The 17,935-nt window shown below is 30.9% G+C and overlaps 1 protein-coding gene across 1 annotated transcript; it reads right to left on the bottom strand.

Moving 5' to 3' along the window:
• Positions 1-6,998: 6,998 nt before the first annotated feature.
• LOC110600539 (bystin) lies at positions 6,999-17,624 on the bottom strand. Its single transcript, XM_043950537.1, has 13 exons — positions 17,237-17,624; positions 16,599-16,726; positions 16,312-16,518; positions 15,156-15,282; positions 14,968-15,019; positions 14,440-14,767; positions 13,023-13,102; positions 12,207-12,254; positions 11,087-11,233; positions 8,285-8,357; positions 8,082-8,154; positions 7,522-7,615; positions 6,999-7,349 (listed from the first exon to the last, which is right to left on the bottom strand). Exons 2-12 carry the CDS (start codon positions 16,716-16,718, stop codon positions 7,536-7,538), a joined length of 1,335 nt encoding a protein of 444 aa, XP_043806472.1. The 5' UTR covers positions 16,719-16,726; positions 17,237-17,624; the 3' UTR covers positions 6,999-7,349; positions 7,522-7,535.
• Between the last annotated feature and the right edge of the window lie 311 nt (positions 17,625-17,935).

The following is a 17,935-nucleotide window of genomic DNA, read 5'->3' as shown; positions in this document are numbered from 1 at the left end:
TTTGGTTGTCTCTAAACATAATAGTTACCTTTTTTTTTTTTACTATACAAAATAAATTGCATTAAAAGCTGAACAGACAGAATGAGAAACAAACCTTAGAGCTTGTCTAATCCATAAATTAAACTAATCCTCAAACCCAAAAAATATATTAGTTAATTAATCAATATATCTTATTTCATTTTAGCCATTTGCCCATTTGCCTTAGTCAATTTTGATAAAAATTTTAATGCATATGTTATGCCATTTAAAAAAATTTATTAAATAAAAAAATTAAAATATTTACCGTAATTCATATTTATATTTTAAATTTTAAATAATAAAACTAAAATCTTTTATTTTGTCTCAATTATAAATAAGAAAATTAAATTGAATCTGAAAAGTTATTAAAAAATTATAATATAATCCCTAAAATTTTATTTAATTAATATAATATTCTTTAAAATATATATTTTTATTTTAATAATATCTTTTTTATTAATTTCATTATTTACTTTTCATTCTCATTTTTATACACATTGAACAAATATTTAAAATGGAAAAAATTATAGTATAAAATATATAATATTTTATTTATTTAGTATTATTGATATGAAATATAATTTTTTGTGAGATCAACTAATAAATTAATATATATCACAAGTTTACTTATTACATAGGTGTTCAAAATAAAAATATTGAATATCTTAAATAATTTATAAGACACGTAATTAATATATCTAAATTTTATAAAAAACACTTGAATTAAAAAAAAATTTTGTTATCAAAATTGATTAAGGCAAATGACTAAAATTGAAGTAAATGTAAACTAATTGATTTCATTGTCCAAGATTTTAAGGTTGAAATTTGAATAATAAGGTTAAAATATAAATGTGAAAAAAGTGATTAACGTTTAGATTTTTTTATAGGAAAATTATTTTTTAATCCCTGAGATTTAACGTAATTAACACTTCTGTCTCTCTATTTTGATGACCCAACACTTAAGTCTCTCATTTTTTCTTCCGTTTAAATTCGTAGTCCTTCCGTCCAACATAGCCGTTTGGTCAGAGTCTAAGGTGAGAGGTGAGATGTTTTACCAAAAATGCCCTTAATAACCTTGTTAAAATCCATCTCAATATGAAATTCCTCAATCCTTCTTTTCCCTCGTATCTTCTCTATTTCTTTTTGGCCATTGTTGATTCTTCCTTTTTTTTCTCGTTTCCATCTTTTTTCTCACTCATATCTTTCTACTCTCTCATATCTTTCTTCTCCCTCATATCTTTCTTCTCCCTCATATCTTTTCTATTTCCTTTCGGTCATTGTTGATTCTCTTTTTTTTTTTTTCTCATTTCCATCTTTCTTCTCTATTTTTCTACTCTCTCATATCTTTCTTCTCCCTCACATGCTAGAGAATGTAATAAAATATATTGCGAAGATGAAGAAAAGGTAATAGAAGATATTGCAAAGATGAAGAATGATTTGAAGAAGATAAAGGAAAAACAAAGAACTACTAGAGATGAGATTGCAAATATTGAGGGGATTATGTGCCAATTGAGAATAATTTATATTGTTTTGATTTTTGTTGTAGTTGAAGTAGCAATGAAAGTGATTTGAAATAATATTTACTAGGAATTTAGATAATAGAAACTACTTTTTTTTGTGTTGTGAATATATATTTTAAATTTATAGTAGTACGATAGACTAAAGTGTTTAAAAAACTAAACGTATGAGGACTAAAGTGTTTGCAAATTTAAAAATATGAGGATTATAGTGTTTGAATATTTAAATATATGGGGACTATTGTGTTGTGAACTTTTAGTTAATTAAGTGACAATGTCCTTCACAGATGTATTATTTTGTTATAAAGTATTTTATCCTTATTCACATATAAATATATTATAAAAAAGTAGCCAACAAAAAATGCAAACGCATATACAGGATGTGAAAAAAATTGAATATTCATTCATATAAAAGTTTGATCATTTGAATGACAACATCAGCCTTATTATTCCACTGATCAAGTCCATTACATTATAAATGAAATTTTTTTCTATTACATCACAAAATATATACAAAAAACCTATCTAAATTCTCTAAAATTGTCCAAAATAGCTTTACAATATGTGCATATCTGAAATGACCAATATATATCCAAAATAGTTGCATATCAAAAGATCTCAAGAAAACCAATACATGTTCAAAACCTGCAAATGAAATCTGTAAAAAAAAAAAAAACAAAAATCAAAAGCTGCACACTAATTATGTCCAAAAAAATCACAATTTCATCCAATTTGGATTAAATTAAAACTCACAAAATCTGTTCAAAAATATATGTTGCACATCTAATATATCTAATAAAAAACTCACAACCTGCACACTTCTCAAATTTATCCATTGCTATCTGCAAAAATAAAAAGGAAATTACAAAATTAATTCCCAAATCATTAAACCCCTAATCTTAACAGTAAACCCTAGAAAAATCAATAAATAAAAAATTATTTATTGTAACTCAAAAAATCTAAACAATAAAGCAATAAATTTGTCTTCACTGTAAAACAAAAGAGATTTTCGTACCTTCGATTTCTTTTGCGTATATGAACACTGACTCCACCTTCGGAATATGGTGGGTTTAGTGTTTTTCGAGAAGATTAAGAAAATGAGGTACAATGGGACCACAGAGAGAGAAGTTTCGAGAGAGAGAGAGACAGAGAGAACGCAAGAGAGAGAGACAAGGCTTTGACAGAGACAGAGAGAGCACGAGAGAGAGGGACAAGTTTCGATAGAGATAGAGGGGTTTAGTTTCGACACAGAGAGAGATAGAGAGAGAGCGAGAGAAAGGGAAAACGAGAGAGAAGTTTAGACAAAGATAGAGAGAGAGAGAGAGAGAGGGAGAAGAAAGAGGGAGAGGAAAGAGAGATGGGGTTTCGTGATTTTGAAATAGAGAGACTTTTGGTGAAGGTCAATTTTGTCAATTAACATGTCCCAAACGGCTATTTTGGACGAAAGGACTATGAATTCGGATAAAAGAGAAATTGAAGGACTTAAGTGTTGGATCGTCAAAATAGAGGAACAAAAATATTAATTACGTTAAATATGAAGGACTAAAAAGTAATTTTTTCTTTTTTTATTTAATAAACCTTTTATCAATAATCTTTTTCAAAAGCTGATCATCTTCATGTTTCCAATGAAGTGTTGAATGTTATTTTTTTGGTTGTTGATGATAGAATTAATGAATGAGGAATTATGCAAGCTTGTAACTAAGAAGAAATTAAGGTTGGGTATGTTAACCGAAGAAGAAATCAAGGTTGGGTAGCTTAACTAATGAGTAAATCTGATTATATATTAATTAAATTTCTCTTATTAGGATTCAATCAGATTAAATATCCGTAAAAACTCGATACTCGAACATTGATACTCGAAATGTTATTGAGGAGTTTCTAGTTTGGTTATCTTGTAAACACCATTTTTTTTAGTGCCTCTCATATCTTGAGTTTTATGGGACTATGTGGTTGTCTCTTAATATATATATGATTAAAATCAAGGTGGATGCTTCATTTGATGTCTCTATTGCTATAGTGTGTTGTAGTGTGGTATCAGAGGTAATTTGTACTTTTCATTTAAGTCGAATATGCCATGATTAATGTGCTATATATTATATATTTTTATTAGAATGACATGATAATTGAATTGTTCAATTCATTTTGATGTTAAAAATGATATATTTATATATGATATGAATCGATGATATCTGTAGATTTTATGTGAACATCGTTTTCATACAGTACACATACATTTTTCTGTTAATTTGATTAACAAAATATTATTTTGATTATAAGTGTTAATATGATTAACAGGTTTTCAATTAAGGGTTTCAGAAAGATATTAATGGTGATTAACACATATGCGTTACTACTGTTTGTTAATATGATTAATAAATGATGGTATTGTTTTCTGTATAGTCAATGATTATTTGATATGATCAAATAATTACTGATCAAATTAGTAATGGTGATTAATATATATGCGTTATTGTTATTTGTTAATATGATTAATATGTTTATATAAAATAAAAATAATTATAAATAATTAAAATTAATAATGTAATCGTAACCATCTATTTCCTCTCAATCTTATAAATTTTATATTAAATTTGCTAAAGTATGTTTTTCTAGCTAAATTATATTTGATTTTTTTACTCTCTCTCATTTCTCCTCTCATTATATTCTTAATTTTTTTTAAAATTTATTTATTTATCTAAAAATAGTTAATTTTTATGTTAATATATATAAATTTTTATATTTTTTATTTTTTATTTATTTTGATATTTGTTTATCAAAATATTAATAGACGGTATACGTACCAAAAATATTAATAGACAAATTTGCAAAGAAAATTAAAAAAATATAAAAAAAAAAAGTGTACGAACTAAAAATAGAATGTGAACACTTTATATAGTAAAACTATTATTTGCAAAAAAAAATTTATTCTCATTATAATATTAAAATAAAAAAATTAATGTTTTGATAGAAACTGTTGCATTTAATTATTTTTAAATTTTAAGTAGTATTTAAGCAAAATTCAAAGTAAATAATTATTTTTATTTAGTAATTATTTATTTTTATATATATTAAAATTTATATTATGAACTTTGAAGGTATTTACAAAATAATTTTTCCCTCCCACAAAAAGAATGTTGCAGAACAGAATAAAAGAATTAAGAGATAAATATTACGTACAAAAATTTTATGTAATTTAATTTAGTTATATAATTAAATTAAAATTAAATAATTTTTAATAATAATTAATAAATATAATTAAGTTATTTATAAAAAAAATGAAATATTATCTATTGTTATTATTTTGATTACTTTTAATTGATTATAAATATTTAATGAATTTAAAAGTGATATTGGAGAGTTATGAGAGAATTGATATTTTACTACTATGCTAAACATATGATAAAATTGATAAATTGAAAAAATAAATTGAGGATGAAGAGAATTCTACTTAAATTAAAAATATCTTCTGAAAAAAAAAGAATCAAATATTATTATCAATAAAATAAGTTGTGTTTTTAAAGCGTAAAAAGTAATTTTTTTTAAAAGAAACGTGCCGAATTTTAATAAATTCAGACTCGATTAGAAAATAAATTTAAAAGTTCGAGCTCGACTCGAGTTTCATTTATAAGATCGAGCTCGATTCATAAAAAAATATTAAATTCGAGTTCGGTTCGAACTCGATTCGTAATAAGTTTGTTTATCACATTAACGAGCCAATTCAAACTTTATTCAAAAAATTCAAATTTGAGCTCATTTAAACTCGAATTTAAGCTTGATTATATTATAAATAAGCTCAATATAATTTAAATTCATTTAAATTATAAATAAATTTAAATTAAAAATAAAATTTTAATTATAAGATCGTTAAGAGACTTTTAAATTAATTTTTTTTTAATTTAGTTAAATTCTCTCAAATTCAAAACTAAAAAACATGTAGAAAGGTGGTTTCTTACATAGAAATCACAATCTTCTATATTTCATAAAACTTTCGACGTGGGATTGGTGTTGCCGAACTCACGAGCTTGTTTGCGAGCCTGTTCACGAGTTTGAAAACGAGTCGAGCTCATGAGTCTAAACGAGTCAGAGCTTGTGAGTTTAAACGAGTCGAATACTGCTAAGCTCAAACTCGGCTCATTTATTAAACGAATCTAAAAAGTGAGCTCGAGCTCAGTTAATTTAGAAAACGAGTCGAGTCCGATCAAGTTTTTATCGAGTTGAGTCTCGAATAGCTCACAAATAATTTAGTTCGTGTAAACACTCCTCGTGGTGTGCTTAAAAAATATACCATGTTGGAGTCTGAGCGTCCAAATTCTTATTTGATAAATTTTTTTATTCTACAATTCATTTTTAAATTTTTTTTTATACTAAAAAACTAAAAACCCATTTATTTACTTTATAAACCTGTTTACTCTCTATCCAAACACACCTAAGAAAATTGAAACAAACCCGACAACCCAGATGATATAAGGTGAAGTATATTAAAAAAAGGAGAATACTTCCAGTCTCGTGAAGGCAGCAGCCAATTTCATCTATTAGAGTGGTGGGAGGAGATTAACACTAATTATTTTTTTATCAAGGGACAGAGGCGAGAGAGTTAGGTATAAAATACAGAACTTGAATGTATTTTACTTTATATCTTGTTACCTGACTAAACAGTTTAGACGATTTACACTATAATTAACTGAACCTCTATTTATTTTTTATATAAAAAAAATTATATATCAAAATTTTTATTGTAATGAGAAAAATAAACAAGGTTAGCAAATTCATATGTAAAATTTTATAAATTTAATAAAATTTTTAAAGTTTAATAGATGACTTTTTTTTCCTTCCGAAATGATGAAATTACTTTTTAATTTACACTTTTATTTTTCTAAGAAAACATTTTATTTAATATCATAAAATATATTTAACAAAAGAGTGACCAAATTACCTTTTTTTTAACTTTAATATATTATTTTCTCCATCACATCATTTTTATATCTTAAAATTATTTTCTATTTTACTTTTCTATATCATATAATATATAAATTAACTATTATAACTTTATTTTATTTTTAAAACCACCCTCCATTAATGGTTACTTTTATAAATAGATATTTAAAATATTTTTTAATATTTAATAAAACTTAATACTTTTAAAATAAATACAATTAAAAAATTAATAAAAACATAACTCGACATTTAAAAGTCCTAATATATGACGGTTTTATTTGATTTTTCAATAATAATTTTAAGATCACTTTTGACGTAAAGATGAAGAAAATTTAACCTTTTAAATAAAAATCTTTTACTAGTTAAAAAATTCATGGAGCACAAATCACCAAAATTGGGCAATTGGGCTTATAAAGATTGAAGACTTGAAATATCTGTCCAACATGGACTTCAAAACCTTTTATCATCAACTACATTGAATAGATATTTGAAACCCAATATTTATTCGAGTTTTTAGAAGAAAACATGTCAACTGAAAAAAGACATGAAATATATAAATGATGGTGTAGAGTGTAGTTTTGAAATTATACCTTTGTAATACGTAAATCAAATGCATACTCTCTTACAAGGAAGTTAAAAATGAAACTTCTCTGTTCAACGAACCTACCTAATCAAATAAAACATATATATTATCAACACAAACCAAGCAGTTACCTCCAAATCATTCATTTCAAAAGACTATCTATTTCATTTCACACACATCAAAATTGGATCTGCTTGCTCTCAAAATTTTGCCAACCCACAAACACGTACTCAATCTGCTTTCTGTCAAAATTTTGGTAACCCCACTAACAGGTATTCAAAGCTCCCTCTCTGAATCTGCAACGATAATACACACTTCAATTAGCATAAATAAATTTCAACAGCATCTAACACAGCCGCTTTGAGAAATACACGGATAAGATCAAACTACACCATCTGGATGCCACGTTCATGACCAAACAATGCTAGCATGAAAATAGGCTGAAAAGGAACATGATTGATAACGTACCAAGGGCAAAACATTCAATCCTCCTCCATGGGCACTTGTGGAATATCAAACCTGTCTTCCTCGATCACTTTATTTATCACAGAAATAGGAGATGGTGATTGGAAGTCAAGGAATCATGACCTTATCTAATAACTGACCAAAAGCAAAGGAAAAAAGGGGGGAGGAAAAACAACAAGAAAAAAAGAAAAAGAAGGGAAGGGGGGGGGGGGGGGGGGGGGGAGGACTAGAGGGACAAGGGAAGCCAATGAAAGAGAAACTACACTTTAAATTTTCCTGCAATTTCAATAGAACAAGCAATGCATTTGAGATTGAAAAACTTGACAAATTCTGGAAAGCAGTTAAACCAATCTATGCTTACATTAATGACTTGTGAAGACATTTTGGATAAAAGATGCAAAAGAACATAGATTTTACCAAAAAAGGAGCTTTAGTGTGTTCATTAGAAGAGTGCATGGCCCATATCCTCTTAACACAATAGTTTGTTTACTTCTGTTATTATTGTTATTATTATCATTAATATTATTATTAAAGGAAATATTAATCTTTTTTGCAAAGGATATTCATTGACATTGGATCCTCCTTTTCACCACGATTACGGCTACTGTCTAGCTCTCGAATAATTTCAGGAGTTACCTACAATCAAAAGAGGCATCAGAAATAACACAACCACAACCACTAAGCCATAATACCAAACTAGGCACATAAGGACTAATGTTTACAAAATATCCAATAATAATCTTACAAGTTGGGATGGTGATCTTACTAATTTATGTTTTTGCTTTCCGACTAGTGTTCTAAGATTCTGCTTATCTTCTTTCGTCAATTCATTCTTGTACCTGCAGGTTCATAACACAGCAACTATATTATATGCAGCTTGGGCACAGTTAGAAAAGGGGGAAAAAAGGGAAATAGAGGGGGGAAGGGGGGGGGGGGTTCTGGTCAAGATAAATACAAAGAAAAGGAAAGGACATCTTGTCATCCTACTCCACTGAATTACATCACGAACAGGTTGATATGCATTGGAATTAATGTATTTCCTTGATGTACAAGACCTTGAAATTTTGAATCTATGAAGATTCTATCATAGAATATTTAGTTTTAAAAGGAGTATGAAAGAAGTACCATGAGGTTCAGCATTTTAACAGTTAGAGATCTATGATTCAATTTTTAACAAAAAGTATCATACTTTCATCACTTATGAACCCTCAATTACATGCTATTACATCATCAATCATGCTGACAGGGCCGTGCTGATAAAATAATACGTTTAATTTGCTTGGATCCCATATATAAAATTAAATTTAAAAACAATAAACCAACAACATTCTAATTATAAAAAAATAGTTTACGTTATTGATTGCACACTGCGACATAAACATAACTAACAACATTAGAACATTTGTCCTTAAATTTCTAATTGTCAAGCACAAACTTGGGTACTTCTTTGTGCCGAGAGATAGATGAAAATGTTATGCAAGAAACTAGGAAAACAGGGTATGCAGCAATGTCCTATGCAATTGGACATGATTTCTTTGAAAATGGCTTTGGTTTTCTTTGACTGGGATAGAGTTTCCCTGACTAAGAGAACATGTACACAGCAACAACAACATCAACTAAGTTTTAATCCCAAATTATATGAGGTCAGCTACATGGATCCTCTGTTGCCATTCAGCTCCATTAGCATGGTGTAGGAACCCTTGTCTCACATGTACAGAGCAAATTTTAGGAAATGCAGAATTGTATACGCATTTCCAAAAATCAAACGAAGCTCTAAATAGCATACAACTAAGAAAGATTAATCGGGGAAGAGCTATTTCAGGAAGATATCTATGCATTGGTCACAGAGCCGCATGCATAAGAAAATTCCAATTTTTTATGAGACGGAGGAAAATGAAGATTAAAAAAAAGGTATAAACAAAATTTTATTCAAATAAATCTCAAACCTGCCTCCACAGCCATTGGCCTTCAAAAAAGAGACAGACATAGATTAATGCAAATGCCAAAAATTCATCAATTTGCAGAATCCACTGTGTACCAATCAACATGAGCCTTAATTATGGTTAGTTAGAAATATAGAGTTGGACTTGATTATTTTACTAAAATTATTGCTACTTTTGGTTGCCCTCAGGCTACTAAATGAATTCTTATACTTCATCACTTTATCTTAATTTTCAAAGAGACTTTAATATCTAAAAGGACAATATTCATCTAACTTCTTTGGTAATTTTGGGTTTTTGCTGTCCAACATTTAAAAAATTTTATATTATTAAAATTTTGTTTCTATTACATGGGTTCTATATAAAAAATAGAAAAGGAAAAGGAAAGTTTGCTACAAGGAAAAACCAGTAAGTGGTAATAACTTGTTTCATCAACTCATTTTTCAACATACAATTTCTTGCACAGCAAATTAAAAAAAAAAAAAAAGAATACAAAAAAGGCTCTTAACAACTCCAATCATCGAACACGCAAACTTTATATGCTTGACAAGAGAATCAAGGCCCAAACTAGGCTCATGGATAGTATATTCCAGAAGAAACAAAAGGAAGGAGCTTGTGCCACTAGAAAATTCTCTTATCCAGGAAGTGAGGGAGCTGATACACGTGGAAGAACTACAAGTATCTGAGGAAGGTGCAGGGCAAGGAATGTGAGGTTTTGGGAAAGAGAATTTAGGTTAGCCTAGGGGGATGTTACACTTTTGTATGGCAGTTCTTCTGCTGGGAAGGGGGATTGTGGTAGAGTCATTATAATAGCTTGGTACTGGTTTCCTGAGTACTTGATGTAAATTCTGTCTTTCTTTTCTTAATTCTTATGTCAAACCCTGTTATTTTTGTTTGGGTCGTTGAAATTCTTAACTCTACCATTCTTTCCTCTCGGCTTTTTCTTCTCCCACAATGGTCCTTTGCATTCAAGTCAGGATCTACACTACCAGAAAACGTTGCACCCCCTAGTGATTTGCATTCTGGAATGCTATGAATCATTATGGACTTGCAATATGAAAATTAGATTTTGAAATGCAAACAACTATTAAGTAGAGAATCAAACAATCTCCAAGCACACAAATCTCAGACAATGTTTGTATGGTCATCAGTTCATGTTATGAATTTTAAATAGAATAATAGAAATTCTTTCTAGTTATTCTTATTTCAATATATTTTGTTCACTCAGCAATTTTAAGGAAATATGTTTTCAGACAGACATTTTATGTTCCTAATTTCATTTCACATAGCAGAGCAACACACACCCTAGGTAATTTACATTGGAGCATGAGTGCTAGAAAGAATACAAGACATCAATGTGCAGTAACTGGAAGAACATTGAATCTCTTGATTCTTTAAGTTTCCTTGGACAGGACAGAAGATTCAGGAACAAAAACAAGATAAGCTACAGTAGAAAAAGACTAACTAGATGTGGTCATACAGCACAAGCTATCTTTCATGCTATCAGTCATTGACCACAAATGTGCCATGCATGTGCCAGCATGCACACATGCATCCATGTGAGAATATTCAACACTTATATATGACGAAACAGGGGGCAAGAAAAGAAATAATGGAAATCCACTCACCTTTGCACAAAAGCAAGAAGCGACTGGTGCCATATTACAGGCATTATTCTTGTCTCATCAAGAAATCTCATAAAATGAGCAACAACAGCATCAAGTACACGATATGGCAAGGCATATTTCTTTTCCAAAAGAAGCTTGATAAAGTAACTGCAATTGTTTACCAAAGCAATGTCAAATAATTTTTTTAATCACTTTGTAACTAAAAGTGGATTCACCAATACAGGTTCAAAGCTCAGAAGAGGTTTAAACTTCATAAATTGATAATTTTTTTCTTGTTTTTATCAATAATCAAATATAAGTCTTCTTTGAGTTTCTCTGTCAAGTGTGTTTGTTATAACAAATAAGCCCATGGATCAACATCAGATAAGAAAAAGGGAAGGCAACATCTAGCAGCATGCATGGAATATGAGATCACTACATAGAACAACTCAAATGAAGCCAACTCCTCTTATAATCATAACCTTTGAAAGCACACTATTTTACATTTTCAGCATACTGCCTTAAGTATATGGTAAATCTTGTGTTATTAGTAGTCATCAATTACAATCTGAATCATGACATTGTTCAACACAAACCTCTTGGAAATGTTTTGTTTTTAAGCACTTGTATACAAATACTATTACTATAACATAACCTACAAAATTTCTAGTCAATTGAACTTTATGATGCATTGTTTCCAAAAAAACACCAATGGTACCAAAATTTTATGTGGTTTTCACCTATGCCATCAATATAACTTCCATACATCTAATTCCAAGCATGTACAATACTATCTTTAATATCTTATCAGGAGCAGAAAAATCAGTACCAAGTAATAACTTTTTGTATTATATTAAAACCAACATAAAAAACAACAACGGAGCCTAAACACCGTGCCAAAGACAAAAATATTAACATTCACAGTGCTGGAATTGGCATAAGCAATATCATTATTTAACTTCCTAAAATATCATCAAACACATCAAGACTCAAAAACTTTCTACACAAATCTCACATGCAAAGGAAGGCAAAGACTCCACCCATAAGCAAACTAATGTACATAGTTAAGATGAACAATTAAACTATTACATGGTAAACATTTTTTCCCATAGAGTTGGAGTTTGACATATGCTAAACATACCTTGTTGTGCCACAATACTCCATCTCTGCAAGCTTCAATAATGCAGCACTGCAATATCATTTGAACTTTTGTGTTAGGCATCTTCCTTGTGCATTAAAAAATAATTACAAGTAAAGGTGCAACTCCAGCAGCACAACCAGCATCATATAAAAATTCTCAAATAATTAAAAATGATAATCTATTACAAAAATAAGTAAAAACTACATCACAATGGTATATTTTGATAAATATAGCTAATGAGAATGATGCCTTATGATAGAACATAACTTCACATTATGTTATGTGATTTTATGTTATAAATATTTTGATAAATATAGCTAATGAGAATGATGCTTTATGATTATGTGATTTTATGTTATAAACTATGAACTTTTGAATCATAGACAATTATCATTGTGCATGTGCTGATTCTCACATTTAAGTTTAATAAAATAATTAAATAATAAGAAAAGTGACGGTGGATTAAATTAAGAGGTCAGAATACATTAATATAAAACGTCATAATTTGACAACTATAATTAGAGAAGAAAATTAACAAAAGCAAAAAAACAAAAAGAAAAAGAAAGAAGAGGGAGACAACAAAAAATGGCTAGTGCAAAAAAAAGGCTAAAAAAAGTTTTATGTGCACTTTTCAGTTTTCACAGTAAAAATGAAATCTTAAATTTTGAACAGCAGTCCAACACTCTAGAAAAGGAATGAATAGAAACAATAGATTCATATCGAATCATATGATACAATCACAGAAGAAATCATTTAGCCAGGACATTAAGATTATGCTGGAAGATACAATATTACACCATAAAAACCTACGCATACCTTGAATGAAGCATGGGAATGGAAACCTTTTGAATAATACTTCCAACAATGACGGCCTCCCTAAGATTACAAGTCCCTGACTGCAAGTCAGATCAAACATAGATATATTGGAAATTAGTTAAGGCAATACACATAGAATAGAAGTCTCAACAATTTCCATCAAGATTATTGAGAAGGAAACACTACATCAACTATGTAAAGTGCTTATATAATTATAAAATGAAAACAGACCAAGGTAAACTTAATACAATTTCATCCATATAAAAGCAAGTAAGAGAAATTATGCATGCAATAGTCAATTTGGTAAATGAAGAGTCAAAGGAAAAAGTAAGAGAAGCAAATATAGGAGTTTAAATTTGCTGACCATGTTCAATTTGGAGCCTACTTCAAGCCTTCTAATGTCCTTTCCTAGTCCATATTCAATCATATAATCATAGGTCTCTCTAAATTTGATGGCTAGTAATTGGTTTCCCTCTACTTCTTTTCAAAACGTTCTGGGCCATGAAGTTGAATGAGTTTTCCTTAGTTTAAGTTGAGTTTAATGGTCATTCTTATGTGTTATTCATTTGATCTTTTCTAATGAAGGTAACATAAGTTTTCCTAATCTATTCAAGATTTGTACTCTTATATGAGTTAGAAGGCTAATTAAGAAATACTAGGAGAAGCAATCTTCCAGTATGTCCTAAAACATTGAGACTTTGAGCAGCCATTAATCTCTTTCAGAGGTAAGAGTTGCTTTCTAGTTTCTAGTTCCTAGAGTAGTGTAATTGCTTAAGAACCCTTGGGAAGACTCCTAGACTTCTCATCATTTTCAGATCTTAATACCCAACAGATTTCAGCATTCAACCTATCCGATAAATCATCCTCAAAACTCCATTTGGACTGAAATCTCAATCTCAATTTCAACCGAAGTTAAAAGTTAAAACCCTTAAACTTCATATGCTGTATAAACATCCCACCAACAGTCTCCCTCAAAATCTATTTGAACTGAAATCCTGTTTTTAATTCACCCCAAGTTAAACACTTAAACTTCAGATGCCATGACAGCATCTGACCTAAAGTGCATTTCAGGTCTTGACATGGGTGAAAAGATTGAGCATGCCACTTGGTTTGATATATCATACAGTAGTAGTTGGTTCAATTGTTGTATTGCCTCACATTGTCATATGCTTTAGATACTTGCTCAGGTCACTGAGAAACGAAACTACCAAATATCAAGGGTGACACTAGACAAGCTGGGGCCATTTTTGGAATGAAAAATTTTCCATGAAACAAAAAAATCATCTTGCAACTGACAACTCTCCTGATTGGAATGAAGGTGTTGCCATAATGGTCACAGAATGGAGAATCATATGTTAGCAACTAAGTGAACTCAAAATATGAAGTACATCTAGATGATTCTCATGCTTGCATATACCTTACATAGTGGAAACAATATTCCCTTGTTGAATGCAGCAGGCTTGTAAAGAGATTTTTTCAGAGCTTGATATAGAGCAAAATGCAGCCTCTTGTTCTGTTTAATATCATCTCTGATTCGAGGAAGCAATACAAGCCTATAGAAAAGCTCTGCTTTCTTCACACCCAAATTGGAAGCAAAGATTCTTGTCGCTTGATACATTGCATTTGGCGACCAACTCTCAGGTTTAGTCAGGTACAAGACATCCTCCCATAGTTGCATTGAAGGGATATGCTTAAATGCTTTAGGCATTTTTCCAGCTGTATATCTACTCAGAAACTCACCAAGCCTGTAATTATTAAAAATAAACTATCACATTAAAAAATACTTAACAATTAGCATCTTGAAAAGGTTTGCTAAAAGAAAATTCAGTACACCTTTCAAAGCAAGCCCAACAAGTGAAAGAGAAACAAAATATCCTCAATATTTAAAACTTAGATTACTGCAAATTTATGTTGCATAGCAATTGAAGGATGACGGAGAATTTACCCCTTGTATAAATCTAATATAGATGGATCCAATTTTGGCATGGGTTGTGTATCTGCAATCAACCAGACCAATTTTCCATTAACAGATAAGAATCACTGAACATATATTAAATAGGATAAGCAAAAACCTCCAGTTGAAGACAGCTAAAAATCATAATTCATGACAGACATTTAGGAAATGTTATTAACCTGAAGAAAAATTTGCATTCTCCTGCTTAATTTTTTCAATTATGAGGTCTGCAAGTGTACGCTGTGGACCAGCTTCCTTTGATAAGAAAGCCTCCAGTAATTTCTCCTCATCCTCATCAATCTCCTCCTACCACACCCAAAACAAATAAAGAGGATTAATGATTAAAATAATAATAAAAGTCAACAATAAGCACTGTCCATGCACACTGTAAATTTAGCTTGCTAGAATGTTGAACTGTTGGGAAGGGGAAGAAAAAACTCACTCTACAGATGCTCCTGTCTCCTAGTAATTAAATTTAAGAAAAAAAAAAACACACACTCCCCACTTCTTGTACCAATTCAATTCTGAAACTAACCAAGCGAACAAAGCGACTTAAGGTATTTTATTGCAACATAAATTGAAATTTCTTGCAACAGTGTTTAGTAATAATAGTATAGTCATCATCAAAGAAATGATGAAAGACACATGGCATGTGCACATTAGATAAATAAAAGCAAAAAATAAAGAAATAGCAGAGGGAAAGAATTACAGCCAGCAAACATTACAGGGTGCACATAAAAATGTTTATGATATTGTTTTGACATAATGTTTATGAGATTTTGCCAAAAAAAACCTATTATGAGATGATTTAGGAATCAATGCCATAAAACTTCAGATCAAGCATCCAATAGAATAGCATCTAAAATTTTCAATTTCTAGGTGATTATATCACCCAGCTCATGTATCTGTATCTATAGAAGAGACATGAGTCACAACCAAGCAAGCCCTCACTGTGAGGGAAATATCCTCTCTCAAACTAAAGGACCTAAAAAGAAAGAAACTTTTCATTTATACACATAAATTTATAATTTAATAATTAAATGATTAACAACCCAAGCAAGAAATAGAGCTGTGTGATCAACAAATTAAATCAACATAGGGCACTAAAGGAACCAAGCTATAACATGTTACCTCTGTGAGTTATCACTAATTTAATATTAGTAGAGTATAACTTGTCTTCACTTATTATGAAACAACAAAGTCATCCACTCCAGCCTACACACTTCACCTGGTTCTAATATAGTAATTTGGTACCTAACACAATGCAATTTCAATCCAGCCAATTTATTCCTTTTAAACCAAGTGAAGCCAAGCAGAATTGTAAAAAGAACTCACATCACCAAAATGGGTTTGAGTCTCAGAGAATCCACTAAAATCATCAAAATCATCATCCTCATCTTCTTGTTGATGCCTAGCAGCTTCTTCCTCTGCCACAACAAAGGCATTGCTAGTAGGATTAGCCTGCTCAGCCTCCTCTTGAATCTCTTTTTGCTGTATCAGCGCCTCTTTCAAAATTTTCGAGCTCATCCCCGAAGATATCATCTAGAACGATGTAAGAATAACAACAATCACTATCAAATGAAATTATCAATCTGAATTATATAGTTGCATAAGAGGGATACCGTTTCTTGCTTTTGGTGATGTTTTGCTGCTTTCGATCGTTTCTTAGCAGAGGCGACGGAGTCATTGTCTTCTGGGATAAAGGGTTTAGGGTTTTGGTGTCTAGCTCGCTTCTTCTCCATTTAGGCGCCTGAAGGGGTGTGCATCGGTCAGTTCAGTTCGGTACCGAATCAAACCAGCCAAAATTGATTTAACCGAATTATTTCAAAATGTAAACCGAACCGAACCAAATAAGACAGAAAACCGAATCGAATCGAACCGAACTGGTTCGGTTCGGTTCGAAATCGGTTTTTGAGCTTTTTGCATTGATCATTCACTTAACTGAAATCAATTTCTCTGCATCTAAAAAACTTCTAATCTATGAATTCCATAATAATGCATGAAACCAACTTATACTGAGCCTGTTCCTAATATAAAGAATGAAAACCAAAATTCTCAATTCAAAGACTCTAGGTCTTTGATGTTCTTTAGATGATGCCCAATTGAAATTTCGTCAATTGCTTATAAATTGCCACATTTCATAAACAATAGCCTTGGTACCATATCTGATTTTATTTCTATGTTCAGCCTGAGAGAGAGACTGGCTGTGAAACACTGAAACTTACAAGCTAAACTTACAAGCTAAGTTCATGAAACTTACAGTGAAAAGAGTCTCGCGAGCGACGGCTACGAGAGAGAGACGCGAGCGATGGCCGTGAGAGAGACACGCGAAGGATGGAGAGAAGAGACTCTGGCTTTGGCGAGTGGGTGGCAGGGCAGGTGGCCGGTGGGTGGCTGTGGGACTGGCGATTGGGTGGGTGGGTGGCCGTGGCTGCGGGACTGAAGCGACAAAGGATGGAGAGAAGAGACTGGCTTGGGCGAGTGGGTGGCAGGGTGGGTGGCCGGTGGGTGGCTGTGGGACTGGCGACTGGGGTGGGTGGCTGTGGCTACGGGACTGAAGAGAGATGAAGACGCGAAGGATGGAGATTAGGGATTTGGTCTGAGAGAGATGAAGGTATCGTATGCGCCGCGAGAAAGACGTGGGATGGGTGGTAAGTGAACTGAATTGATATAACCCTGTTTAAGATTAAATTCGGTCGGTTCGGTTCGACTGAACTATTTTGACTCCAAAACCGAACCAAATCGACCAATCCGAAATTTTTAAAAATTAAAATCGAATCGAATCGATTTTATTTTAAAATCAAACCAAATTATTAAATTAAATCAATTCGATCAGTTATTTCGATTCAAATCGAACAATGCTCACCCTTGGCCTTAGCCTGAAGGACCGCTGCTGGTGATGTGTGTATGCAGTTACAAAATACAGAAACTCCGACTGTTGGGGACGCAAGAAGACCAG

This window comes from Manihot esculenta, chromosome 14, assembly GCF_001659605.2.
Source record: "Manihot esculenta cultivar AM560-2 chromosome 14, M.esculenta_v8, whole genome shotgun sequence".
NCBI lineage: Eukaryota > Viridiplantae > Streptophyta > Magnoliopsida > Malpighiales > Euphorbiaceae > Manihot > Manihot esculenta.
Note: the sequence above shows the minus strand (reverse complement) of the source record. Positions and strands in the feature narration are given on the sequence as shown.

Excerpts from the sequence above, each read along its gene's own strand:
- LOC110600539 (XM_043950537.1), bottom strand. The coding sequence starts at position 16,718 with ATGGAGAAGAAGCGAGCTAGACACCAAAACCCTAAACCCTTTATCCCA. Across the intron at positions 13,103-14,439 it reads TATTGTTTCCACTATGTAAG|TCAGGGACTTGTAATCTTAG; the intron begins GTATATGCAAGC and ends TCTGACTTGCAG. Across the intron at positions 8,358-11,086 it reads CTTCTTGCTTTTGTGCAAAG|GTACAAGAATGAATTGACGA; the intron begins GTGAGTGGATTT and ends ATGAACCTGCAG.